The sequence below is a fragment of the Palaemon carinicauda genome, chromosome 14 (genome assembly GCF_036898095.1).
Source record: "Palaemon carinicauda isolate YSFRI2023 chromosome 14, ASM3689809v2, whole genome shotgun sequence".
In the NCBI taxonomy this organism is placed as follows: domain Eukaryota; kingdom Metazoa; phylum Arthropoda; class Malacostraca; order Decapoda; family Palaemonidae; genus Palaemon; species Palaemon carinicauda.
In genome coordinates, this window is record NC_090738.1 from 129454081 (window position 1) to 129481827 (window position 27747).

The 27747-nt window shown below is 45.1% G+C and overlaps 1 protein-coding gene across 2 annotated transcripts in view; it reads left to right on the forward strand.

The window, feature by feature from the left end:
- Positions 1-27747, forward strand: part of ari-2 (E3 ubiquitin-protein ligase ari-2) — a 119667-nt gene that overhangs the window by 68741 nt on the left and 23179 nt on the right. Inside the window, exons 1-3 of one of the 2 annotated variants that reach the window (XM_068387419.1) lie at positions 3665-3787; positions 9238-9432; positions 20640-20928. In XM_068387419.1, the coding sequence (XP_068243520.1) occupies positions 9238-9432; positions 20640-20928 (484 nt within the window). In that variant the 5' untranslated portion in view covers positions 3665-3787. Of the gene's footprint in view, positions 1-3664; positions 3788-9237; positions 9433-20639; positions 20929-27747 lie in introns of those variants that run through there. The other variant, XM_068387420.1, reaches the window with a different exon arrangement.

Sequence of the window (27747 nt, forward strand, 5' to 3'; positions counted from 1 at the left end):
TTTCTATAATTAAGGGGATTTTATTGTTGAAAATCTAAGTAGGCCTTGATAAAAATTATATCAACTTATAAAAGTGGAATATAAGTTGTTTTGAGAAAACAGAATCGAAAAATGTTGCTATAAGCAAGATGATTTTATTGTTGAAAATCTAAGTAGGCCTTGATAAAAATTATATTATTAATATTATTACTTGCTAAGCTACAACCCTAGTTGGAAAAGCAGGATGCTATGAGCCCAGGAGCCCCAACAGGGAAAATAGCTCAGCGAGGAAAGGAAAAAAGGAAAAATAAAATGTTTTAAGAAAAGCAACATTAAAATAAATATTTCCTACATAAACTATAAAAATTAAAACAAAACAAGAAAGAGAGAAATTTGGTAGAATAGCGTGCCCGAGTGTACCCTCAAGCAAGAGAACTCTAACCCAAGACAGTGAAGACCATGGTACAGAGGCTATGGCACTACCCAAGACTAGAGAACAATGGTTTGATTTTGGAGTGTCCTTCTCCTATAAGAGCTGCTTACCACAGCTAAAGAGTCTCTTCTACCCTTACCTAGAGGAAAGTAGCCACTGAACAATTACAGTGTAGTAGTTAACCCCTTGGGTGAAGAAAACTTGTTTATAAAAATGGAATATAAGTTGTTTTGAGAAATTAGAATGTAAAATTGTTGTTATAATAAAAGGGGATTTTATTGGTGAAAATTCTAGTAGATAAAAATCAAATCAACTTATAAAAGTAGTCACAAGACAATATTACTAAAAAGTAGAAAAATAAACATATAAAATTGTTGTTATAATTCAGAAGATTTTATTACTGAAAATTTAAATAGACAAAAAATCATAGCATTTAAAAGAAACCATTTGCAATATTACTAAAAAGTAGAAAATCCAAAAAAAGAAAGAAAAACAAACTCCTGGTATAATCAGTTGGTAAAAATCATATTTAATAACTTTTGACATTTGTTTTCAACAAGATCTCATCTCATATAATAATATAAACAGGTTTCTAAATCTTTGAAGTGTTACTTATTGAACATATTGCTAGTTTTTATCTATTAGAATATTGCATATAATTAATTGGTAAAATTATATTAAGTATTGAATTCTATGTTTCCATCAAAATCTCATTTTATAATAATATAAAGAGATATCCACATCTTTGAAGTGTTACTTGTTAACATATTGTTAGTTTTTATCTGCTAAATAACCACATCTATTCACCTGGGTTAAAATATTGGATATAATTAGTTGGTAAAATTATTTTAACTATTTAAATTTATGTTTTCATCAAAATCTCACCTCTTATAATAATATAAAAAGGTTTTCATATCTTTGAAGTGTTACTTGTTAACATATTGTTTGTTTTAATCTATTAAATAACCAAATTTATTCATTCGGTTAAAATACTGGATATAATTAATTGGTAGAATTATATAAACTATTGAAATTTATGTTTTCATCAAGATCTCATCTCATATAATAATATAAAAAGGTTTCCAAATCTTTGAAGAGTTACTTATTGACATATTAGTAATTTTTATCGATTAAATAGTGCCTTTAAAGAATTGGTAAAATTATAGAAACTATCAAAATTAGTTTTCATCAAGATCTCATCTTATATAATAATATAAACAGGTTTCCACATCTTTGAAGTGTTTCTTATTGAACCTATTGTTAATTTTTATCTATTAAATAGTGCGTATAATTAGCTGATAAAATTATATAAACTATTAAAATTTATGTTTTCATCAAAATCTCACCTCTTATAATAATATAAAAAGGTTTCAACATCTTTGAAGTGTTACTTGTTAACATATTGTTAGTTTTTATCTATTAAATAACCAAATGTATTCACCTGTGTTAAAATACAGGACATGATTAGTTGGTAGAATTATATAAACTATTAATTTTTTTTTCATCAAAATCTCATCTTACGTAATAATATAAACAGGTTTCCAAATCTTTGAAGTGTTACTTGTTAACATATTGTTAGTTTTTATCTATTAAATAACCAAATTTATTCACATGTGTTAAAATACAGGACATGATTAGTTGGTAGAATTATATAAACTATTAAAATTAATGTTTTCATCAGGATTTCATCTAATATAATAATATAAACAGGTTTCCACAACTTTGAAGTGTTACTTGTTAACATATTGTTAGTTTTTATCTGTTAAATAACCAAATAATTCATTTGGGTTAAACTACAGAACATGATTAGTTGGTATAATCATATAAACTATTAAAATTTGTTTTCATCAGGATTTCATCTAATATAATAATATAAACAGGTTTCCAAATCTTTGAAGGGTTAATTGTTAACATATTGCTAGTTTTTATCTATTAGAATATTGCATATAATCAATTGGTAAAATTATATTAGTTTTTATTTATTAAATAACTAAATTTATTCACCTGGGTTAAAATACTGGGCATAATTACTGTAGCTGATAAAATTATATAAACTATAAAAATTTATGTTTTCATCAAGATCTCATCTAATATAATAATATAAACAGGTTCCCTTTATCTTTGAAGTGTTACTTGTTAACATATTTCTAGTTTTTATCTGTTAAATAACCAAATAAAATCTCCTGGGTTAAAATAGAGTACCAGGGCCATGTGAAATGTTGCGCAGAATTATCTGCAATGTTGCTCACGTAAGAATTTAGACCAACGATGTGAGTTCTATTAAAGTTCCTGTTCACATAGAAAACGGTGACATTTTGACCAACATTTTATCTACTAGAATTATATATCTTAAATCATGAAATTATTTTATTATTTTCGAAGTTTTATCATATATTTGATAAAGAAAATGTTAGAATTAAAATAGTTTATTTTTATAAATGATTTACCTGTTCACATAGAAAACGGTGACATTTTGACCAGCATTTTCTCTACTAGAATTATATCTCCTAAATTCTGAATTCATTTTCTTATTTTCGAACTTTCATCATACGTTTAATAAAAAAAATATTAAAATTAAGTTATTATATTATTTGAATCATTTACATAATTTTGATACGATTTTATAATGAAATATCTGACGTGAACTCACTTTGCATTATTTTCATATTTTCGAATTTTCATCATATATTTAATAAATAGAATATAAAAATTCAATTATTTTATTTATATGAATCATTTATATCATTTTAATACGATTTTATAATGAAATATCTGACAGTGAACTCGACTTTGCAATCAGTGTTGCCAGGTATGGGAATTTATCCCTAGATTTGGAGATTTTGGGCGTCTGATGGGATATTCTGTAAAATTTTCTATGAATAAACAAAGATAAGCGAGCCTTTATATTATTGGAATTTGTTTGTTTGTACTTATATGAAGTATATTTAGTAATTTTTATATTATTAAAGCCTACGTGATGAAGACAGAAGAGAATATATATGTGGAAATTGGGGGGATATTCTGTTCAAAGTTCTATGAAGAAACAAAGCCGAGTAAACCTTTATATCGTTGTAATTAGTTTTTTTGCACTTATATGAAGTATATTAAGTAATTTCTATATGAATAAAGCCTACGTGATCAAGACAGATGAGAATATACATGTGGAAATTGGGATTTTTTAGGCTGTTTTGGGGATATTTAGTTTGTTTTGGGGATTTTTAGACTAACCCATCTGGCAACACTGTTTGCAATATAGCTGGAACCTCTGTGTGTGAGAGAGAAATATAGTGTAAACTAAAGCATCTGGGAAAAACATCAATAATTACGCACCTTTGGATTAGTGTAGCAGTGTGACATATCCTTCACACTGGCAAGGTATCGTATCCGATGGAAATTTACATTCCAGTCCATTTTAAGGATTTAGTATCTTATTTAAGGCTTAGAGAAATTAAGGAAAATCGAAGACCTGAGAAATCATCCCTCGATTTCTTTTATTTTTTTCCCGAGTGAAATTGTCTTTTATTGATAAATTACTTATATTTTACTTGGCCGTTTTGGAAAATATCATTTAGATTATAGTAATCTAAAGGATTCTCAATTAAAAAAAAATATATTTCAATATATCCGCAAGCTTTGGGATGTATTTTGGCAAATCACTTCTATTTTTTACCGAGTGAAATTGTCTTTTGTTGATAAATTCTTTATATTTTACTTGGCCGTTTTGGAAAATATGGTTGAAATTATAATAATCTAAGGAAATCTCAATAAATACTCAAAGAAAAAAATTTCAATATAACCGTAAGTCTTAGGACGTATTTAGGCAAATCGTCATTGACGACGTAGGCTTATATAGGCTCAAATGTTTTAGTTTTAGAGGCATATACAGATAAATTATCTTCCCTTCCCTTTGATTAAATTGATATTTAACATCTGAAGCTAATATATTAATTTTATCGCCTTGAAGTTAAGTTACATAAGTCATGCTGCTACTCTTAGAATATTTTATTTTAATTTTTTCCTTTCCTCACTGGGCTATTTTCCCTATTGGAGCCCTTGGGCCTATAGCATCTTGCTTTTCCAACTAGGGTTGTAGCTTGGCTTGTAATAATAATGATAATAATAATAACCGTCAAGTTAAGGTTTTACGGTTGCCTAACCTGTGTTATGTACGTTAGGAATGATAATTACTCACATAATTCTATTATATCTTAAATAGGAAGATTAATTATTAACATGGGATGAAGTAATTTGATTTGAAAGGTTGATTAGTAAGGTGTATTTTGTATATATAGTGTAGAAAGGTATACATTACATTGCCTTGTCCTTCGTCAGAAATACAACTACACAAATGATTGGTTTAGGAATGTTAGATTGGAGCCTTTGTATATCAGCGGCCATTTCCTTGTGCTTGCGTAAAAAATGGACATCAACTAACCTAAACTTCCCCCTCCTAACCTAACCCACAAGACGTATCCTCACCTATCTACCTACCTAACAAGGGTTGGCGACCCCCCTTAAACTGCCGTATTCTAAGTTGGCCATCGTCATACATGCAGGTGGCCGCTATCATACGTACACCCCGTTAATTTATTTTGAGTTTATTTTGTTGTTTTGAGTTTCATCAGCATCTTCAAAAAATGTCCAACTTGAAAAAAAATAAAAATAAAACATTGAAGAGTGTGTTTGTAGATCTACAGCCACAGGTCAGAAAGAATCTCTTAAACCATTTTACTAAATGTTCTAATTGTGGGAGCTAATATACCTCATACAATCTCCAAGGCCTTTGTACATTAGCGGCCAGTTCCTCCCATGTGCCTAAAAAATGGACATCAACTAACCAAAACTTTCCCCACTAACCTAACATACAAGCTGTTTCCTTACCTACTTGTCTAACGGAGGAAAGAAACTAAATGAAACATAAATAAGATAATTAGAGGGTATATGTATGATAGCGGCCACCTGCATGTATTATTATGTCTTAGAAAACGGCAGTGTAAGGGGGTTGCAGGGGGCATCAGCCCCCCATTAGGTAAGTAGGTAAGGACAATGCTTGTAAGTTAGGTTAAAGGGGAAAGTTTAGGTTATTTGATGTCCATTTTTAATAAATGCGTGAGGAACTGGCCGCTGTTATACAAAGGCTCCGATAATCAGTATTTTGGGTTTTTATAATGGCAAAATCATTGCAATTGTATGCTTTCTTAGATATTTGTAAGATATCAAAATTGACACCAACATTTGAAGTATTCGTTAGCCCCTTGCCTTTCTTCTCATAAGTGCAGGTAACAAACTCAAGTTATTCAGAACTTATGTACAGTACGTTGCCTGCACTTGCTTAGCGTTAAGGCAGCTTGTTGCATTGCCTCAGAATTTGCCTTACGGAATTATATTTTACTCTAACAAGTAAAAGGGAATAGTTGAAAAGCACAAACCTGAAAGGAATTCAGTTGGGTCTCATGGTACAGTGTAAAGACTAGTAATATTAAGTGTATCTCTCTAGTATATAAATGGTATCCCCCATGGGGTCTTAATTTGGAGAAAATTGGTCCTTGATAGACCTTAGACATACCATATACTTGATAAGGGGAGGGCATATAGGATATAGTTTTTACTAGACACTAAATAAGCAGAAGGTTCTTTACCATATACAGCTTACTTAGCAAATGGAGGTCGTAGTCCTTACCATACTATTAACAGTGGTGGACATATTCCTTACTACTGTATACACTTAATAAGCGGAAGTTTTTTTTACCATAGTACACTTAACAAATGAAAGGCCCTAGTTTTTGCATGGATATGTGGTCAGTGGGTTTATAATTCTATCGAGATCAGTTGACAGTTGATAAGTCCTTTTAACTTTTCTTATCAACCACCTAAAGTTCGGTAGGCCTTTTGGATACAAATCTGACTTGTGCAAATTAACTGTTGTATGTGGAACACTAGTGAATTATTTTCTACAGTCTTGAATAGCAAGACTTTTTATCTTGAAGGTTTACTGAACTTTAGTAATTGTTAACACACTACAGGATATCTGTGAAGTACGATCTCTGGTACTCTCATTCAGTTATTGCCTAGGTTTAATAAAAATTTTCATAATTTCGTCCATCCTTTGCATTCAGATCTTCCCTGACTTGACCTTCTTGTGCATTCGTTTGTTTATGATGGTCCCACATTATTTGGGATACAGGATTTAGCATTGACAGTCAGTTCTAACAGTCTTGCCTTCTACACAGTGTTCTACAAGTTTTATACCAGCTGTGACTCCTTAGGGAGTCTGCAGCCCAAGACATTTTGCATCTCTTGTGGCCTGCCTTTTGACTTTTGGGCCCCTGTCCAAGGATAGGCTACTTGAGGTATTGGTTCGTTTGGATCAGCAGGAAGGTTTTTCTATTCCTGGTGAGGTTGGCTTCGACATCTCCCCTTCTAGAGTTGATAGGAGGGAGTACCCTTCCTGCTATGTCTCTTGCCCTCCGGACCTTCGTCCTCCACAGCAGATCATCTCCCATCAAAGAATTGCGGCAAATTGCCCAGGTGAGCGTTCCCCCAGGCTCAGCACATTCATCTCTTCGGGGAGTTTCAGCAGATGCCCTTGCAAAAGCGAGAGTTTGTTCCTGCCTGTGAGACCATCTGCTTAGTCAGAGTCTGCAGCGAGCACTGGGGACCGTGCACTCTCTCCAGTTGCAATCACCATCCCAGTCACCTGGCTGGGTTGGCAACCAGCATGTCATTTGCTTGCCACCAAGCTCATCCACCTGTGACTCGTGCGCTCTCACAACCCTTTGAGCATACTTTACCTTCCTAAATAGAGGACAGACACGTCCCTACAGCTGTGCACCCACTCCCCAATTTAGGTCGTGCGTGGCCGTGATCGGTTGAGCTTGTATTGCCAATGGGGGGCAACGATATCAAAACTTCGTAAGGTTGCTTTACACACCACCTAAATACAATGATACATGTACTGCATATTTTCTTGTGTTTATTAACGGAAGTCTTTGTATCGATTAACGTAAATCTATTTGGACATTGATTGTTCATCACATTACAGTCTGTCCTTATTCCCAGAGGCAATTATTTGCTGGGGAGATGCAAGTTATTATTTAAGTGATTAAATTTTTTGTGACTTTTCTTGTAACACTGATTGAAGTGCTTTCTTTGCTCATGCAGGGTGCACTTACATTTTTTGGCTGCCTTCTACTCAGCATGCCATCTATACGTTGGTTCTCTTGCTGTAACCACTGTAGTATCAATAACTTGGATGCTCACCATCTTGCTCTACAATTTCTGTGTTCAACTTTTACGGTAGTCTCTGAGAGAGTATCATCATCTACCAAATTTAACCCATAAAAGCCAGCAGAAAATTATTACCATGGAACACAAGGTAGAAGTATAGGTCAAGTGTAGAGAATGTCTGTTACAGGCCTGGACTATTATTCCACATTAACAAGAGCACTTAGCTATACATAAAGTAAAGAAAAAATTGTGCTGTCTTAATTGCAAGTGCATCCCTCAGTGCTTAGCAAAATTGCTAGTGAAGGACAAGACAATGAGGAACATGAAAAAGACCACCTCTGTGTTGGAGGACCAGCATTTCAAAGAGGTAGAAGTAGACTAGAATGTGGTCAGGAAGAAGTGCAATTCCTTCAAAGATATGAAGGCTAGCACAGGTGAGGAACTGTGATCGAGTACCAGAGAGACCTCTTTGGGATGTAATAAGAGACGATCTTATACTGATGACTCATTATGCCATGCAGTAACATATACATGCTGGTTATTTTTTAATGGCTGTGAGTATTCCTGTCACAGTAATATATTATGCATAGTACTGTATGTAAATCAAGAACCCTGCATTATATACAGTGCTGTACACTTATCATCTCCTACTCCTATTGATGCAAAGGTCCTTGGTTAGATTTTGCCTGTCTCTATCTAGAGCTTTTAATTCAATAGGTCTCCATTCATTATCTCCTACTCCGCGCTTCATAGTCCTCAGCCATGTAGGTCTGGCGCTTCCAACTCTTCTATACTGTAGTATTACAGCAATTCTTTTAGCTATGGCAAATCTTCCTTTATTAACTCATCAATGTTTTTAAGTTTACTATGGAGCATTGAGTCGATGGGTCATTCACAGTGGTGGGTTGGTAAAGGGTAGCTAGTAGTCTATTTCTGTTCATGGGGACAGCATATATTTGTGGCATTATCAAGTTTGCTGATATCCAGTACCTAGATTTAGTGATTATGAAGGGCCCACTGCACAGTGTAACCAATGGAGGAAGGTCGTATGTGGTCATATCTGGAAGTCTTATAGTGGAGCGATTCATGAGTATTATGTTGCATAGCAGATGGAATCCAATGTACATTATGGTAGGTTTGTACAGTACATATTTTTTATTTAATTACCTCCGCCAACGAGGTTGGAAGGAGATTATGTTTTACCCCCTGTTTGCGTTTATTTATATGTGTGTGTTTATGAACAGCTTCCTGGGCACAATTTTAATCATAGAGTAATGAAACTTGCAGGGATTAACTTATGTGAAAAGCTGGAAATGATTAAATTTAGGTCATGGTCAAGCAAAATGTCCAATTCATGTAATCGGCCAGAAGTTTGGACATCGTTGTCACAGACTTCAAATTTGGTTCAGATTTGAGTGTATGAAAATCCTCGCCAATTAATACATGTTAAGGCCAAAGGTCAAGGTAAAGGTTGAGAAAAAGGTCGAGAAATAAGCTGCTGCGGCAGAGGTCCGCACTCTACTGAGTGCCCCCTAGATTTTAACTGTCAATGTGAAGTGTTCCAAACACCCTATGTTTATTACTCTATTCCTTTCCAGATGTCGGATGAAGAGATGGAATTCAGTGATGATGGGGATATCGATGACTACTATGGTGTAGAATATGATGGTGACGTCGACCACGTAGACCCAATAAAGGATGATCCGGAATATTTCGATGTTGCTTGTCTTACGGACACAGAAGTTGAACGACTCCTCAATGAATCGGTGGAAGAGCTATCAAATAGCATACAGGTCAGTTTTAGGAATATTGTCATTATTATACCTACCAAGAAATTGACATAACTACCTGGTAATTTGTTTTATTTATTTTTCTACTGGAAAAGTAATGAAAGCGATTAGAGTTTAATGAAATTATGATGGAGGGATGAGTTTTGGAAAAAGGAGGAATCAATATTTGATCGAGATGTTTCAAAATTCAGAATGTATTGTTGGCATTAACAAAAAATTCTGTAATTCATTTTTTAAAGGGTTCCTTAAGGGACTAAGGAAGGTTGCTTAGATTATGAAATGGAACTGGATGTTAATCTAGAATGAAATATTCACTATTAAGTCTGAGATTGGGTGAGTATTAGTCATGTAAGGCATTATTTGGACCTTCTGATAACTCATAAAGTCTTGTATGTAAACAAATCTCCGTATGAGTATTCCTTATGTAGAAAAATAGGTTGGCTTTATAAAGCATTAAACAAGGTAAAGTTCAGGTGTTTGAACTGTATTTGTTCCGACACAGATGCAAACCTTCGCTATTTATAGGGTATTACTTTCAGCAACGCTGAAAACCAGCCAAGACAATTTTAGTGAGGAATAATTACCCCATCCGCTAGTTAGCGGGAGGGGGTTGGGGTAGACTAGCTACCCCGCTCACTCACACCTGTCGGTTGAGTAACCATGTTGGCTTTTGGCTCGGTAAACAAACTGCCTTGACTTTATTACTTTTCCTTTTTCTTTTGTGTGTTTGGTTATTGTCCCGCTATGCGGACATGTCCAGGGATTGAAAGCCGCTGCTGCGCCACCTGCATGTCGTCCATTGAGACGGAACCACACCCTTTATGCCCGGCTTGGCGGGGAACTCAGTGTTCGCGGGACAACACCTGATCCGAGTGTAGGGAGTGGCCTGCCTCCCAGGGGGAGAGTTTTGCGCATAAGAAGAAGAAGTCTAAACGCGAATCTTCGCTTTCGGGGTCTTCCTTGAATTCGAAGAAATCGCAGGCTTCTGCTTCCTCTACGCCCAAATCTCTGCCCAAAGCTAGTCCTCGACTAAGCCCTTCCGGGGCACGGTCAAGCAGTAGTGCAGGGCTTGTGACTCCAGGTCAACCCTGTGGGATAGACGAGGGTGGCGGCTCCCCCAGTGAGTCAGCTCCTTCTCTTCCCCCAGGGAGCGCCTGTTCCTTTCCAGACCTTATGTCTTTGTGGAAGTTGAGAGTTAATGTGGGTAAGAGTAAGGTTATGAGATGTACGAGAAGGGAAGGTGTTGCAAGGTTGAATATCATGTTGAATGGAGAGTTACTTGAGGAGGTGGATCAGTTTAAGTACTTGGGGTCTGTTGTTGCAGCAAATGGTGGAGTGGAAGCAGATGTACGTCAGAGAGTGAATGAAGGTTGCAAAGTGTTGGGGGCAGTTAAGGGAGTAGTAAAAAATAGAGGGTTGGGCATGAATGTAAAGAGAGTTCTATATGAGAAAGTGATTGTACCAACTGTGATGTATGGATCGGAGTTGTGGGGAATGAAAGTGATGGAGAGACAGAAATTGAATGTGTTTGAGATGAAGTGTCTGAGGAGTATGGCTGGTATATCTCGAGTAGATAGGGTTAGGAACGAAGTGGTGAGGGTGAGAACGGGTGTAAGAAATGAGTTAGCGGCTAGAGTGGATATGAATGTGTTGAGGTGGTTTGGCCATGTTGAGAGAATGGAAAATGGCTGTCTGCTAAAGAAGGTGATGAATGCAAGAGTTGATGGGAGAAGTACAAGAGGAAGGCCAAGGTTTGGGTGGATGGATGGTGTGAAGAAAGCTCTGGGTGATAGGAGGATAGATGTGAGAGAGGCAAGAGAGCGTGCTAGAAATAGGAATGAATGGCGAGCGATTGTGACGCAGTTCCGGTAGGCCCTGCTGCTTCCTCCGGTGCCTTAGATGACCGCGGAGGTAGCAGTAGGGGACTCAGCAGTATGAAGCTTCATCTGTGGTGGAAATGTGGGAGGTTGGGCTGTGGCACCCTAGCAGTACCAGCTGAACTCGGCTGAGTCCCTGGTTAGGCTGGAGGAACGTAGAGAGTAGAGGTCCCCTTTTTTGTTTTGTTTCTTGTTGTTGTCGGCTACCCCCCAAAATTGGGGGAAGTGCCTTTGGTATATGTATGTATGTATGTCTTTGTGGCCACCGCTGAGTGTCGATGGTCCCCCTACGAAGGAAGTTCTCCTCGAACTCCTCCTAAGGGGAGCAGAGAGAAGGCTGTTGCCCGTCGGTCAGGCCGAGAGTCTGGTTCCGACGCCAAGGAGTTAGCTAACCCACCAGGGGCGGTGGCAGGCTCTCTCCAAGGCATGCTTCTCCTTCGTGGGAACATATCTCTCGTTCGCGAGAGAGGATTGCCTTTGTACATCGGCAATCTCCTTACGCTTTAGGTTCTCCTCCAGGGGTGGAAAGAGAATCTTGTTATAAGAGTAGTTCTCCTTCGGGTGAACTCTCTTCCCCTGAGGAGGAATTATCTGTAGACCTTAATCAGTCTCCCCCTCGGGTGGAGTCTGTTGAACGTTCCTCTCCAGAGATTCGTAGAGTGGAGGTGTGGGTAACCCCTCTCCACTCCGGACGTTCTCCTCCTCGGGCTGTGAGGAGACGTCTTTTTGAACCTGCTGGTTCTCCTCACGTTGACCCTTCGGGGTCTCTTGACGATCACCCTTGGGCTAGCGTGATCGTGAGCCTTCGGGCTCTCGTCATGTTGATCCTGAGGGTTCTCATGACAGCAGGAGTCCTTCGGGTTTCTGTCGCGCTGAACCTTCAGGCTCCTGCTACTTGAAACCTTCTGGCTCTCGCGACTTGAAATCTTCGGGTTTCTGTTACGCTGAACCCTCGGGCTCTCGTAACGATGGTAACGTTGAACCTTCGGGTTCTCCTACCGTCAGTCACGTTGATCCTTCGGGGTCTCGTAACTTGAGTTGCTGAACCCTTGGGCTCTCGTAACTTTAGTCGCGCTAGCACTTCAGTGTATCGTAACAGAGAAACTTCGGTTTCTCGTTGCGTCGATCCTTCGGGTTCGCAACACAGTTCACGCTGAACCCTCATTGTGTTGATCGTTCACGCTCACACAACACAAGCTATTGTAAGCGTAGCAGTGAGTTCTCTCACCAAACTGAGAGCTCTCGCGCACATGGTCAAATTGGTGCGCACGACCGGATCGGCGTGCACAACCGACTTGGCACGCGCAAACAAAATGGCAAACATGGCGCGGGGGTTCATCCTATGGCACGCCATATGTGCGAACATCCTGTTGCTCGCCATGCGCTCGAACAATCGGTTGCGCGCCATGCGCGCGAACAACCTTATGCGCGCAATCAGGAAGGGCGCGCGCACGAGCACCCTTCCGTCTACCAACAGTTTGGCGCACGAATGCACGACCATCTTGGCGCTCACAATCAGTCTCTTAAGCCTCTTAGGCCTCAACGGAGACAACAGTTGCCTGCGAGACCGAGCCCAGATCCTATCCCTATGGGTAGGCCTGTGCCGATCTTGCCTGTAGGGAAGCCTCCCTCAGACAAGAGAGTTAGGAAACCTGTCCAGGTTCTTAAACCCAGGGAGCAGTGCCTTCCTAAGGACCTCCCCCTTAGTTCCTCTGGAGCCTGTGACCCCCCGTGGCTTAGCACCTTATTCAATGTAATGCGCCAAGCCATGAAAGGAGTTGTTCCCCGCTCCCAGTCCTTAGGTGACACACCTTGGATCCCCTTATCGCCTCCTCTCTTCCCAGGGTCCTCTCCTCCCTCCGATCCTAGGAGGAGTTAGGAAGATCCCGCACAGGCGGGTCCTTCTGGCAAGGGGAGATGGTCATCCCCTCGCAAAAGACCTCTGGAGGAGATTAGGCCTGAACTTCAGGGTAGCCTCCTGCAGTTCAAGATGCCACAGGCCAGACCAAAGGGGAAAAGGAAAAGGATTCGTCCTTCGCCCCTCAAGGAGGATAGGGTTACTTCCTATGGAGACTCCTTCCGTCCCTTACCGGTCGAAATAGTGTCTAAGGAGGCACGACGTGCGACCGCGACCGGACGGAACTTACCCCGTACGGCAACAGACTTACATTCCACCTGTAAGCCGACGGAGTCCTCTAGGCCCTTGGGGACAGAGGACCTCCGGCCTCGTGGGAGGGAACCGTAGGATTTGTTCACCATCCCCTAATCCTCGGCCAGGCTTCCTTCCTCACTGCCTCCCAGGCAGCCGGAAGCGAGCACCTCCTCGGCAGTCTTCCTATCACCAGTCTATCCAGTTGACGACTTCGACCCACTCCGGGCCCCTATGGATGAGAGTTGGACCTGGAAGGGCAGAGTGATCTCGAGGATGACGCTCTGCCAGCAACCGCTAGCCCTAAACTTACGGAGGATGAGAGGAAGGAGTCGGAACACGCCTTCTGGCATGTCCTAGTCTGCATCTGTTCCATCAATGAACTTCCAGATCCATCGGGAGCCCCTCTAGATGGAAAAGAAACGGTCCTTGACCAGTTCTACGGCACTCAGAAACCTCATAGAACCAGTGCTGCTTTGCCCTGGTCGAAAAGGTTGAAGAGTGCCAAACAGAAGGCAGTGTCCCAGGCAACTAGGTCCACCTCCTCTCTCCGCTCCAGCTCGTCCTCCAAGCTCCTACCTCCTCCGTATGTGTTTCAGAGGAGGTACTAAGAGATCCTCGGGGAAACTCTTCCAACGCTGCCTCTTGACCACTCTATAGAGGCGCTCTCGAAGGCCATACCCTTCGAGAAACTTACGGGACTTCCAGTCTCCTTTTCGGTTTCTGAAATCCTAAACCAAGAGAAGGTGGTGAAGTACGCCATGCAGGCTACTTCGTTGCTGGATTTCTGGTTAGGATCCTTAGGACAACTGAAGCGGTCTAAAGACCTGTCTCGGGAGTCCTCCAGGAAGTCTTTGGAGACTTTCTTATTGTCTGGCACTCGGGCCATCGAGTTCCTCTCCCATCAGGTAGTGAACCTTTGGGCCAACACTATCCTGGAGAGGAGAGATGTCATCATAGGCAAGTTTCATAGACATCTCCCTCTGGCCGAAGTAGCGAGACTGAGAAACGCTCCTTTCGAGGGCAATTCTTTGTTCCATCCCGAGGATGTCGAGCTGGGGGCAGAGAGGTGGAGGAAGTCCAGTTAGGACTCCCTCATACAAAAGGTGCGCTGAATGGCCTTTGATGCCCCAGTGCTTGGCTTAATGCCTAAATCCCATATTCCATTCAATTCATACAAAAGGTCTTAATAGCTAGACCTTACCCCTCTCAGTCACGGCGGAAAGCACAGCAAAACCCCTCAACCGAAAAGGGCTAGAGACCCAAAACAGCAGGGTAAAAAGGGTGCGAAGCAGGCCTTTCACAGCAGAAGGGATCCGTCTGAGGCCAGTCCCAGTAAGACAGGCAATCCTTCTATTTGCCCACCTGTGGGGGTATGCCTGGAAAGCCGCTGGCAAAGGTGGCTTTACCACGGGGCCGAACCCTGGACGGTCAAGTTGATTCGTTTCACGCTCTCTCTCCCTCCACTGACTCGAGTGCCGATTCTATCAAACTCCTGTGCGAAGGGATCCGCACAGGAGTTTGCCCTCAGGGCAGAAGTCCAGTCCATGTTGGAGAAGGACGCTCTCCAGTAGGTTCTCGACGGGTCCCCAGGCTTCTACAGTCGACTCTTTCTTGTGAAAAAGGCGTCTGGAGACTGGAAACCAGTCATCGACCTCTCGGCCCTGAACAGGTTTGTCAAACAGACACCTTTCAGGATGGAGACGGCCGACACAGTCAGACAAGCGATAAGACCCCAGGGCTTCATGTGCACTCTAGATCTAAAGGATGCATACTTCCAGATCCCAATTCACCTGTCTTCCAGGAAGTATCTGAGATTCATGTTCAATCGGAAGCATTACCAGTTCAGGGTACCGTGTTTCAGTCTTTCCACAGCACCCCAGGTATTCACGAGCGTATTCGCCCTAGTATCATCTTGGGCTCACGGAGTTTGCATCCGTCTCCTAAGATACTTGGACGACTGGCTGATTCTGGCAAACTCGGAGGCGGCCCTTCTCCGCCACCGAGACGAGCTTCTAAGGTTTTGCCAGGAACTGGGGATCGTGGGAACCCTCGAGAAGTCTCAACTGCTCCCCTCTCAAGAACTGGTATACCTAGGCATGCGATTAGACACCCTAAGGCACAAAGCGTTTCTATCAGACGAAAGGATCCAGAGACTGAGGGCGATAGGACAGGTCTTCCTCAGTCGGGAAGAGCTCCCGGCGCAGTATTGGCTTCGCCTTCTCGGTCACCTCTCTTCCTTGACCTGACTGGTCCCTAACAGTCGCCTCAGGATGAGATTCCTCCAGTGGCGTCTAAAATCCCAGTGGAACCAACACTCCCGATTCCCAGGATCACCTAGTCCGCATAGGGCTAGAGGAACAATCGGACTTCAGGTGGTGGCTGGCAGAGCCGAACCTCTGCAAAGGGGTCGATCTTCTAGTCTCTCCCCCGGAATTGATGCTTTTTTCGAATGCATCCAAAGAAGGGTGGGGGGCTCACGGGCTGCACCATTACATCTCCGGCCAATGGTCCGAATCAGAAAGGTACCAGCACATAAATCTCTTGGAGATGAGGGCAGCCTTTCTGGCCCTCAAAAAGTTCCACCAGGTCCTGGCGGGACACTCCGTGGTGTTGATGAGCGACAACACCACGGTAGTAGCTTATCTAAGCAAACAGGGCGGTACCTTTTCGCAGCAGCTGTGCCATCTTGCAGTAGAGATACTCAGATGGGCAGAGGACAACTCGGTGACTATCAGCTCGCTTCATTCCGGGCAAGTGGAATGTGCTAGCAGGCAAGCTGAGCAGAGCGACTCAGATAGTTGGCACCAAGTGGTCTTTGAATCCTCTGATAGCCAACAAAGTCCTGACTTTGTGGGGTTCCCCGACTGTGGATCTGTTCGCAACGGCCCTGAATTTCAGGCTCCCGTTGTACTGCTTCCCAGTCCCGGATCCCCAAGCTCTTTGGCAAGATGCTTTCCAACAACAGTGGATAAACCTGGACGCTTACTCGTTTCCCCCGTTCTGTCTGATGAGAAAAGTCCTCAACCAGGTACGAATAACCAACAATTTGCAAATGACCCTCATAGAGCTCCACTTTGGCATCACGCAGAATGGTTCCCGGACCTTCTGCATCTCCTCACGGAGATCCCGAGGGAGCTCCCTCCACAGCACGACCTCTTCAAACAACCACATGCCAACATCTTCCACAAAGCCGTAGCTTCGGTTCGACTTCACGCCTGGAGACTATCCAGCATCTCCTCACACAGAGAGGCTTTTCGCAACTGGTTGCGAAAAGAATAGCTGGACATCTCAGGAGATCCACAGAGACAGTCTACCAGGCGAAATGGTCAGTTTTCTGTGGTTGGTGTCGTGGAAGGGTTATCTCCCCCCTCGATGCCTCTGTTCCAACTACCTTCGGGAAAAAATGCTTCTCTCGGTCTCGGCAGTCAAAGGCTACCGCTCAGCCTTGAGTCTCACCTTTAGACTGAAAGGAATCTATATTTCCTCCTCGTTGGAACTTTCTTTGCTCATACGCAGTTACGAGCTTACTTGTCCCCAGGCAGAGCTAAGACCTTCCCCTTGGAATGTGGTTCGGGTCCTCAGGTCTCTGAAGGGCTTCCCCTATGAACCACTATGCCAGGCCTCCGATAGTCACCTCACGTGGAAGACCGTGTTCCTGCTCGCTTTGGTTTCGGCCAAGAGAGTCAACGAACTTCATGGTCTATCTGCTGATGTCTCCCACTCTAGGAGATGGGGGAAGTAATCCTCATCTACGTCCCTGAGTTTGTAGCTAAGTCTCAAAATCTGTGTGTGCCGGACTCTAGGTTCGTCCCATTTCGGATAGAGAGTCTTCGTTCTGTAACCGAAGATCCAGACCAACTGTTACTATGTCCAGTAAGGAGTCTGAGGTGTTACTTAAGAAGAACAGCAAAAGCTCCCCCTCTGTGTACGATCACTTTTTGTCAGCACGGGGAAGGTCAAGAGGAGGGTCACGACGAATACTATTTCCTCTTAGATAAGGAAAGTAATCGAATACGCTCTATATCCAGATCTTCCTCTGTCCAACCGACCCAGAGCTCATGACATCAAGAGGCATTTCAACGTCCCTGGCGTTCAAGAAGAATTTTTCTGTGGCACAGGTATGGCAAGCGGGCGTGTGGAAGCGTCAGACGACCTTCACAGCCCACTACCTGAAAGACGTAACCCACAGGAGCATGGAAACCTTCTCCATTGGTCCTGTGGTGGCCGCACAACAAGTGATCTAATGCCTCAGGCTCCTTGATGAACAAGTAGCAGAGGGTTGAGGGCTTAGTCTGGGGTGAATGAAAAGAAGGTCTGGCTCCCTCCTTTCTTTCTCCTTCTCACCCCCTAGGGAAACAGCTCCGCAAGACCGAAGCATAGCTGACCTCACCCCTCTGCAGGTAAGATTAATTTCCCTTGTGCATCCTGAGTATGAATAAATTCTTTGTTACATCACCAATACCTCGTGAGGGTGGGTATTGGATATGTCTTAGAACTCATGCTTATCCTCGAGTTCCTACGTAAAGACAAGCCACAAGTCTCTCTCTCACAAGCTTTTGCAGGCTGCTATCATTGAGTTACCTTGTAACTACTTTGATTTTAGCGAGGGTAGGGTTCCTACTAATTTGATCAAAGATCAATTAGAGGGAACCCTGGGTCATGACCAAAGCCAGTTGGTAGAACTTCCTCCCTCCTAAGAGTAAGTCACCCTATAAATAGCGAAGGTTTGTATCTTGTGTTGGAAGAAATAAAAAATTTGGAAATCATTTGTATTTTTCCTAACATACAAACCTGGAGCTATTAATACAAATTGGCCCGCCACCCTGTCCCCCTAGAAGTCCTGCCAGAAAGCAAAAGTGGTTACTCAACCGACAGGTGTGAGTGAGCGGGGTAGCTAGTCTACCCTAATCCCCTGCCGCTAACTAGCGGATGGGGTTATTATTCCTCACTAAAATTGTCTTGGCTGTTTCAGCTTTGCCGAAATTAATACCCTATAGATAGCTCCAGGTTTTTATGTTAGGAAAAATACAAATTATTTCCAAATTTGTTATTTTGGTTGGGGAAGTCCCAACCCACTACAGTATTTCCTTTTGTTATAAGGACAAATTTAGAGGATATGAGGGAGGACGTATAATATAAATACTCTTAATGCTTGTATATCTCGTAAAAATAAAACTCAACTAAAAATTTTGCTGCTTGTTTTGCAATGGGCTGCCAATGAGTGCTTACCTTCATAGAAGGGGCTATGGTGTTCCTGTTCCCATTTTGGATCAAGGTACCAGAAAAGATCCTCTTCTGGTAAACTCTGCCGGCCTGTAATGGATCTTCATCCTGTTCTGTAGGAACTTCTGTACTGTACTTTTATCCCAGTCCTTGTGGAGGATAGTACGAGAGGAATCCTTTGACCATTACTGCTTTCTTGAAGTAAGTGATGGTTTTGTCGATGCCTTGGTAGATCCTTGAAAAATGAGACTTGTCTTGGACATATTAACCATTGGAATTTTACTTTTTCTAATATCAGAACTTGGAATGAGAGGGGATATATGTTGATATGGAATGAGAATGGATAGATTATTTCGTAGCCTTATCTTTGTAGGCAGTTTTGATCGCCTCAGATCACGCCATTTTTCTTTCCAATTAAATCTTTCCAAGTCACAGTCCATGGTGAGACTCCTTTAATTGATATCCTCCCTTTGTAGATGAAGATTTATTGAATACAAGTCCTGGAGGGTTGGTTCTTAACACTCCTTATGGGATTCCATTCACCTCTGTTTTGAGATTCAGATCCTTGTGAGACATTCAAAGTTCAATTTCAAGTAGTAGATAAATATGTGTAGGCTTGCATCCATAGGAATATTTCTTTAAAACTTGTGAAATGCTGTGGTCTTATTTCTTGTTCTATTGGAATCTTTCCTTAAGCTCGGGGAAATAAACTCAATGAAGGGCCTCCATCTTTTATTTCATGTTATGTTCTTTGGTATTGTGCATTATCTTGACACACACAAGGTGCTTAGACTCATTCTCCCAGTTACCAGGGAGAGCCTGTTGCTTCAGAGTGGTCTTTTATTATGTAGTTCATGCAGCGTTCTTTTCTGTCGGATATTATGAAACCACTTTGTCTTTTGATTAGAGACATGAAATGAGTTAAACTTTACAGGTGTGATTACACCTAGTGCTTCTCGATCAGGTTTTAATACCTATGGCTTGAGTACCAATTCCTTTTCTCTGTCACTTGTCAACTTTAAGCTTTCTTTCCTTTTGACATCATGGCATTAGAGCCTGGGTCTCCACGAGTCTTCCAGCAAGATGATAGCTCCAATTGCTCATAATTCAAACTATGTACTTGCCCACTAATATTTTGGCCTTCTACTAATACATCCATTCCTGCTTGTTTTCTTTCATCTTGATGTCTAGTTGCACATGTGTTTTGTTCACTTCTGGGCTTTCTGCCACAATTTAATAAATCCAATCCAGGTGGCAATAGCAGTTTTCAGGCACTAAATATGAGAGCCTGTCACAGACCCCTTTCCTTTTTGTATTCATCCTTGTTCTTCGTAGGGTGTCTGGTCAGACTTTCATTGCTACCCTCGCCCTGTGATAAGTGTGTAAGAATACTACCGCCGTACATCCTCTGTGTTGTAGAAAGCGACTAAAAAGACTGCTGCTGCGTTCTAGTCTTGCATTTTAGCATAAGGCTTGTCCCATCGCCAGTAACTGTGGTTAATAACTGCAAGAAAATTGGATTGTAAAACTTGTGACAAATTATTAACCATGCCAGTAGCATCAGACAACCAACCCTTTAATGTAGGGATAACTGTGTGAAAGAAGAAGGGCTCTTTCCTTGGAAGAAAAAAGCATTTATCTTGAGGTTTGTAGTTGGGCAAGGTGTTGGCAAAACAGATATGAGTGCACTCTATTCCTTTCCCCTCCTGTTCTTCCTCCTGGATAGTAGATAACACAACCCTTGAATGTTCTGAAATGGCTAGATGCAGGTTATCTGTATAATTGAGCACATGTCTGGAACAAAAGGTCTGGGCATGGGAGCTTTATTAATCTTGGGGATAACTATATTATGTATTCTATATTTATAAATGTATGTATATATAATTTATTCATTTATTGTATTTGCAATTTTTGTTTTGTATATTGCATTCTAATATAACTGCAATTTATTCTTTCAGGTAACCCCATCTTTAGCAAAAATGTTACTCCATATGTCTAACTGGAATCAGCTGGAAATTGTGGCTGGGTATCGCCAAGACAGTCATAAATTGCTCACCTCTGTTCACCTCAAACCCCCTCAACCTCCTCAGCAGGCTGTGTTTAAGGAGGGGGAGGTAACTTTGTGTCCTGTGTGCCTTGCTCCTATGTCTCCAGATACTGCCAGGCATCTCTCTTGCGGCCATACGTTCTGCAGAGAATGTTGGAGTGCGCATTTCGAAGTCCAGATCATGCAGGGGACATCGACAGGTAAGGAAACTGCGGTTTACAAATAGGCATTCATTTTAATTTACAGTATGGCATCTTCAAAGTACATATAGTTTTATTTGTGACTGAGGTATTATTATTTCTCTGTACCTTTGCTGATGTTCATACTTTATTGCTTTTGTCTCTGGAAGCTTGAAATGTCAATGTTACTCTTTAAAATTAAGAAATTTTCTTTCCTTCCAACACACTAATGCCTCTAGTAAAGCAATGGAACCAGTATCTAACAAAAATATGGTATTGTTTCTTCAGTCTAAAAGTTGACGTGGCATAAAAATGTGTATTCCTCTGCTCTAGATATCAGTTTTTTTGTCTTATACTTGTTTTATTATATTTAAGATGTCGTCTCTGGATTTTTTAGCACTTTTTCCACTTGTGTGCATAAGCATGGTCTTTCGGTGATCATGATCCACGTTCTTTGTCTCGTGCTGGGGACGATTTTTTCCATTAAAAAAATCTTTTATATGCGCATACCTCACTGTCAATCTGTGGGAGGTATGTTTCATGATCAGATTAAATTTATAGCGTAAAAGAAGCTTACCTTCAGTTTGGGGGAAATCTGGAGAAGGCTAGGCTACTTGTTTATTGAGTAAATGATTACAGTAATGCAACTCGTGCCATGGTCTTCGCTGGAACTTAACGAGTTGATTTTGATAGTTATGAGCTCATTAAGAGGTTAAAATTAATTTGTTCCGTAACCGAAATACAAACCACGCTATTTACAAAGGGTTTACTTTTAGCGCAGCTGAAATGACGAGCCAATAGTTTTTAACGAGGGTTAATTACCCCCGCGCTAGTTAGCGGGGGGTGGGGAAGGGTAGCTTGCTACCCCTCCCCCCTCCACACACCGGTGACTTGCTTCACTTCACTTTTGGCTCGGCGGTGATCAGACGTGTCTGTTCATCGCCTTCGCTGACAGCCTTTAATTTTCTTCTTTTTCTTTACAGCTTGTGTGATTGGTTGGAAGTTGACCTTCAGTTATTTTCTTTTATTTAATATGCGGACATGCCCTGGAGTTGCCGGCCGTCCTTGTGGGACTTTCATGTCGGACGTGAGTACGGATCCTCACACCCTCTGCCCTCAATGTCGGGGCCGACGGTGCGACCAGGATAACATGTGCCGTGAGTGTAGGGAGTGGTCTGCCTCCCAGTGGGAGAGGTTTGGCCGTCGGCGTAAGAAGAAGTCCAAGAGAGACCGTTCTCCTCCGGGGTTAGCCTTGAAGGAGGAAGGTTCTCGGGACTCTTCTTCCGCCGCCCAAACCTCCTCCGAAGCTCCCCCTCGTCCGCCTCCTAAGGAGAGTCGTCCGAGTGGGAGCGCAGGCCCTTGTTCTGTTTCCCTACCTTCGGTGGGGGGAGAGGGCGTCGCCTCCCATAGCGAGGCGGTTCCCCCTCCTCCTCCGGGGGAGGTTATTGATAATAATTCTTTATCCAGTGATGATCTGTTGCAGATTTGGTCGTCCCTGGGGCTTAAGGGCTTGCCCTCCAGGGTCGCTCTTATTGACCTTGTCTCGTTGGGGGCCGCTGTTAAACAGTCGCCGGTGGTAGCGGAGGTAGACCCTCTGTCTATTGTCGACGTCGTGGTGACAGAGGCCTCCGACGTGGCTGGGCCTTCCGACGCAGGTGCTGTTGCTGGTGATGGTGCTCTAGGCTCTCCTCCTCCTTCCGTGCATCCTTCGAAGGGGGAAGTGAGTCCTTCGGTCTCGACTGCTGCCCAGCTTCCTTCTGAGGGAAGTGTTTTGAAGGAGACTCCCCTTCGGAGGACCGATGGTCCCGACGATCTCCCCCGAGGCCGCCTCCGCCGTAAAGCTCACCGCCCTCTACGCCACAAGGGCCTCCCTTCCCCTTACAGGGGGACTAAGAGGCGCCTTTTTGGGTCTTCGTCCTCCGGGGGGGACTCTCCTCGTCAGCCTCAACCGACTACTCCGCCCTCCTTGAACCTCTCTGCGGACCGCTCTCCATCTCCTGCCGGATCTTCGCCTTCTGGAGAACTCGTCACCCGACGGGCAACGGTCCCTTCGGGGCTAAGGGATTCTTCCCTTACGCGAGCAGGGCCAGCGCACAAGCGCTCTCCTGCTCGCCAGCGATCTCCTGCTCGTCGACGATCTCCTGCTCGCCAGCGATCTCCTGCTCGTCGACGATCTCCTGCTCGCCAAGACTCTCCTGCTCGCCGACGCTCACCTGCTCGTCGGCTCTCTCCTGAGGTTCGCCCCCCTCGCCAGCGCTCTCCTGCTCGTCAGCTCTCTTCCGAGCGTCAGCGCTCATTTGAGGACCATCGCCCTGCGGTCTCTGACCACCCTTTAGTTCCTGCTGAACTCCCTGCTCACCATCGTGTGTCAGAAACACATGTTCGCCAACGCGCCAGCGATCTTCCCGTTCCTGCTCGTGAACCTATCCTCTCACAGGACACGCGTCGACCTTCTGCTCGCCAGCGATCACCAGCTCGCCAGCGATCACCAGCTCGCCAGCGATCACCAGCTCGCCAGCGATCACCAGCTCGCCAGCGATCACCAGTTCGCCAGCGATCACCTTCACATGCTGCCCGCCATCGCACGAACCTGCATGATCGCCCGCTTACGCATGCTGCTCCTCATCGCAATACCCTGAACGATCGCCCGCTTTCGCATGCTGCTCCTCATCGCAATACCCTGAACGATCGCCCTCCTGCGGATGCTGATCACCATCGCACCCTTTCACGCGATCATTCACCTGCGCATGCTGCTCGCCATCGCACAACCCTGCACGATCGCCCGCTTTCGCATGCTGCTCCTCATCGCACAACCCTGAACGATCGCCTTCCTGCGGATGCTGATCACCATCGCACCCTTTCACGCGATCATTCACCTACGCATGCTGCTCGCCATCGCACAACCCTGAACGATCGCCCGCTTACGCATGCTGCTCCTCATCGCTCAACCCTGAACGACCGCCCTCTTGCGCGCAATCATTCACCTTCACATGCTGCTCGCCATCGCTTACCATCACGTGATCATTATCGCCAGCGATCTTCTTCACCTACGCGGCAGCACGATCCCTCGCCGTCGCGCCATCGCTTGCGTTCGTCGCCTCGGACACGTGTTCCTTTACCTGCCCACCCTCACGCCCACTCGCCTGCGCGCCCGCGCGATCGCTCGCCTGCGCGCCCGCGCGATCGCTCGCCTGCGCGCCCGCGCGATCGCTCGCCTGCGCGCCCGCGCGACCGCTCGCCTGTACGCCCGCGCAACCATTCGCCTTTGCGCGACCGTTCACCCTCGCGCGACCATAGTTCGCGGCGAATTCCACAGCCGGTGGTAGCAGCAGGGACGCGTGCTCCTAGACGGCACTCGGGATCACCTCCATCCAAGCACAGGTTGGTATTGCAGGACGAGGACAGGTCATTACAACATTCTTCCCCACCTTCTTTTCAGGCAGGTACCGTCGTGTCCACTCCAAAGGATCGCCCGATCCCTTTCACCTTAGCGAGGATTTCGGACTCTGTGTCCTTTGAGCAGCAGACTTGGTTTGGTCCGCTGGCACGGGCGTTAGTGAGGGTTATGAAACCAGCACTCGCCGGCCAGGGTAACAAACCAGCGGCTGTCTCTCCTTCGCTGAAGAGAAAGAGAGGAGTGGACTTCGTGGTGACTTCCCCCAGGGCGAAGTTGGTTCCCAAGAGGTCGGTCTCGAGGGTCCCCTCTCCTGCACGAGTACTCTCTCCTTCTCCCGTGGACGAGGCCTTTCCGTCCTCAGGTGAGTCCAGTGGACCGGTAGTCTTCCCCCCGGCACCAGGGGGGGAGACTTCGCTTCAGGCAGGAGAATTGTCTCGTGAGGAAGGGGCCCCTCGAACCTCGTTGTTGGGATCCTGTATCCCTCCTAGGAGGGAGCCCAAGGATTCCAAGACCATCCCTAAATCCTCTGCAAGGATTCGACAGGAACCCATGACTACCCAGGGGAATGTCCACGTATCACCCCAGGAAGAGATTCCTGGGGCAGGAGACTTAGCTGCCAGCCCACAGGGAGGAGAACAGCAAGAGTCCGAACATGCCTTCTGGCAGGTCCTAAGCCTGATAAGGCAACTTAACAGTCTTACGGATCCAGTCATCCCCCCCCGTGAAGGCAAAGACACAATTCTGGATGAAGTGTTCGACGTTCGGAAGGCCCCTAAGACCAGTGCAGCTCTGCCCTGGTCTCGGGGGCTGAAGAGTGCCAGAGCTAGGGCCAATGCTCAGCTCGCACTTCTTGCCTCCTCCAGTCGTTCCACTGCCGGGAACAAACTCATCCCTCCTCCTCGCCTTCAGCAGAGGAGGTATTTCGAGATCCTGGGTGAGCACAACCTCGCTCTTCCGCTCCATCACTCTGTGGAGGAGCTGGCGAAGGGAGTTCCCTTGGAGAAACTCTCTGCCCGGCAGGTGTCGTTCTCGGCGGCAGAGATCCTTAACCACGAGAAGGTCGCTAAGTGTGCCATGCAGGCCACTTCGTGGCTGGACTTCTGGTTAGGATCTCTGGGCATCCTATTGCGATCTGAGGACTTGTCCAAGGAGACCAATAGGAAGGCCCTAGAGACCTTCTTGCTCTCGGGCACCCGCTCCATCGAGTTCTTGGCGCACCAGGTTACCACCCTGTGGGCCAACTCGGTGTTGAAGCGTCGCGATGCTGTGTCCGAGAGATTCCATCCGAAGGTCCCCGCCGTAGATGTGTGTAGGCTCCGACATGCCTCCCTCCTGGGGGAGAGCCTGTTTGAGCCTCAAGACTTGGAGCGAACGGCTGAGAGGTGGAGGAAATCCAGCACGGACTCCCTCCTCCACAGGGCCCTTACAACTCGGCCCTATAAGCCTCCAGCCCCGCCACAACAGCAGCAACAGCCTCGTAAGGCTCCAAAACAGGCACCGGCAGCTAAGAAAGTGGTGTCTAAGCCCCAGCCCTTTCCAGCCAAGGTCAAGAGGGGTGGTAAGTCCTCCAGGGGAGGCAAGACCTCTAGGGGTGGCGGCCGCGGCCGCAAGCCCTAGGGGTGGCAGTCCCCCTGCGTGTCCACCTGTGGGGGGATGCCTTCAGCGTTGCGTCCGCAGGTGGCAACATCTCGGGGCCGATGCTTGGACGATCTCGGTGATCGGCCAAGGTTATCGCGTCCCGTTCACGTCATCTCAACCTCCCCTGACAGCGAATCCAGTGTCGTTGAGCTCCTATGCCATGGGATCGGCAAAGGGGCTGGCCCTTCAGGCCGAAGTCAAGACCATGTTCGAGAAGGGTGCTCTCCAGGAGGTCGTGGACGGCTCTCCAGGCTTCTTCAGTCGACTCTTTCTTGTAAAGAAGGCTACTGGAGACTGGAGACCCGTCATCGATCTCTCGGCTCTGAACAGGTTTGTCAAACAAACCCGGTTCAGCATGGAGACAGCAGACACAGTCAGACTTGCGGTGAGACCACAAGACTTCATGTGTACACTGGATCTAAAGGACGCGTACTTCCAGATCCCAATCCATCCGTCTTCCAGGAAGTACCTAAGATTCTGCCTAGACAACAAGATCTACCAGTTCAAGGTGCTGTGTTTCGGTCTCTCCACAGCTCCTCAGGTGTTCACCAGAGTGTTCACCCTGATTTCGACTTGGGCGCACAGGAACGGCATTCGTCTCCTTCGTTACCTAGACGATTGGCTGATCCTAGCAGACTCGGAGTCGACCCTTCTTCGACACCGAGACAGGCTTCTAGATCTTTGCCAGGATCTGGGGATCGTGGTAAACCTCGAGAAGTCCTCTCTGCAGCCGTCCCAGCGACTGGTTTATCTAGGCATGCTAATAGACACCAATCTCCACAAAGCCTTTCCATCAGACGACCGGATAGCAAGGCTGAGGAGGGTGGCGGAACCTTTCCTCAGGCGAAAAGAACTCCCCGCCCAATCGTGGTTGCGTCTCTTGGGCCACCTATCCTCCCTGGCCCGTCTGGTTCCAAACAGCCGCCTCAGGATGAGATCCCTTCAATGGCGGCTCAAGTCCCGGTGGAATCAAGGATCCGATTCCCCGGACACTCTGATCCCAATGGGGTCTCTGGAACAGACGGACTTGCGGTGGTGGCTGGCCGACGAGAACCTGCGAAAGGGAGTGAGTCTTCTCGTCCTTCCCCCGGAATTGACTCTGTTTTCGGACGCGTCAAAAGAAGGGTGGGGGGCGCACGTTCTGAACCAGAGGGCCTCAGGCCTTTGGTCAGAATCAGAAAAGTGCCTACACATCAACCTGCTAGAATTGAAGGCCGTCTTTCTGGCCCTTCAACAGTTCCAACGGTTCCTGGCGGGTCACTCCGTGGTGGTGATGAGCGACAACACCACGGTAGTGGCTTATATCAACAAGCAGGGAGGCACTTTTTCGCAACAGCTATCCCATCTTGCAGTAGAGACTCTGAGGTGGACCGAAACCCACTCGATAACACTATCAGCTCGCTTCATTCCTGGCAAGAGGAATGTGCTCGCCGACAGTCTGAGCAGGGCTTCGCAGATAGTGAGTACCGAGTGGTCTTTGGATCCTCAGATAGCCAACAAAGTCCTGACTTTGTGGGGTTCCCCGACGGTGGACTTGTTCGCGACAGCCTTGAACTTCAAGCTGCCCCTGTACTGCTCACCAGTCCCGGACCCCAAGGCACTCTGGCAAGATGCTTTCCAGCAACGGTGGGACAACATCGACGTGTACGCCTTCCCACCATTCTGTCTGATGAGAAGGGTGCTCAACAGGACCAGACTATCGGTCAACTGTTCCATGACTCTAGTAGCTCCGCTATGGCATCACGCGGAATGGTTTCCGGACCTTCTGCAACTCCTGACGGAACTCCCAAGGGAGCTTCCTCCAC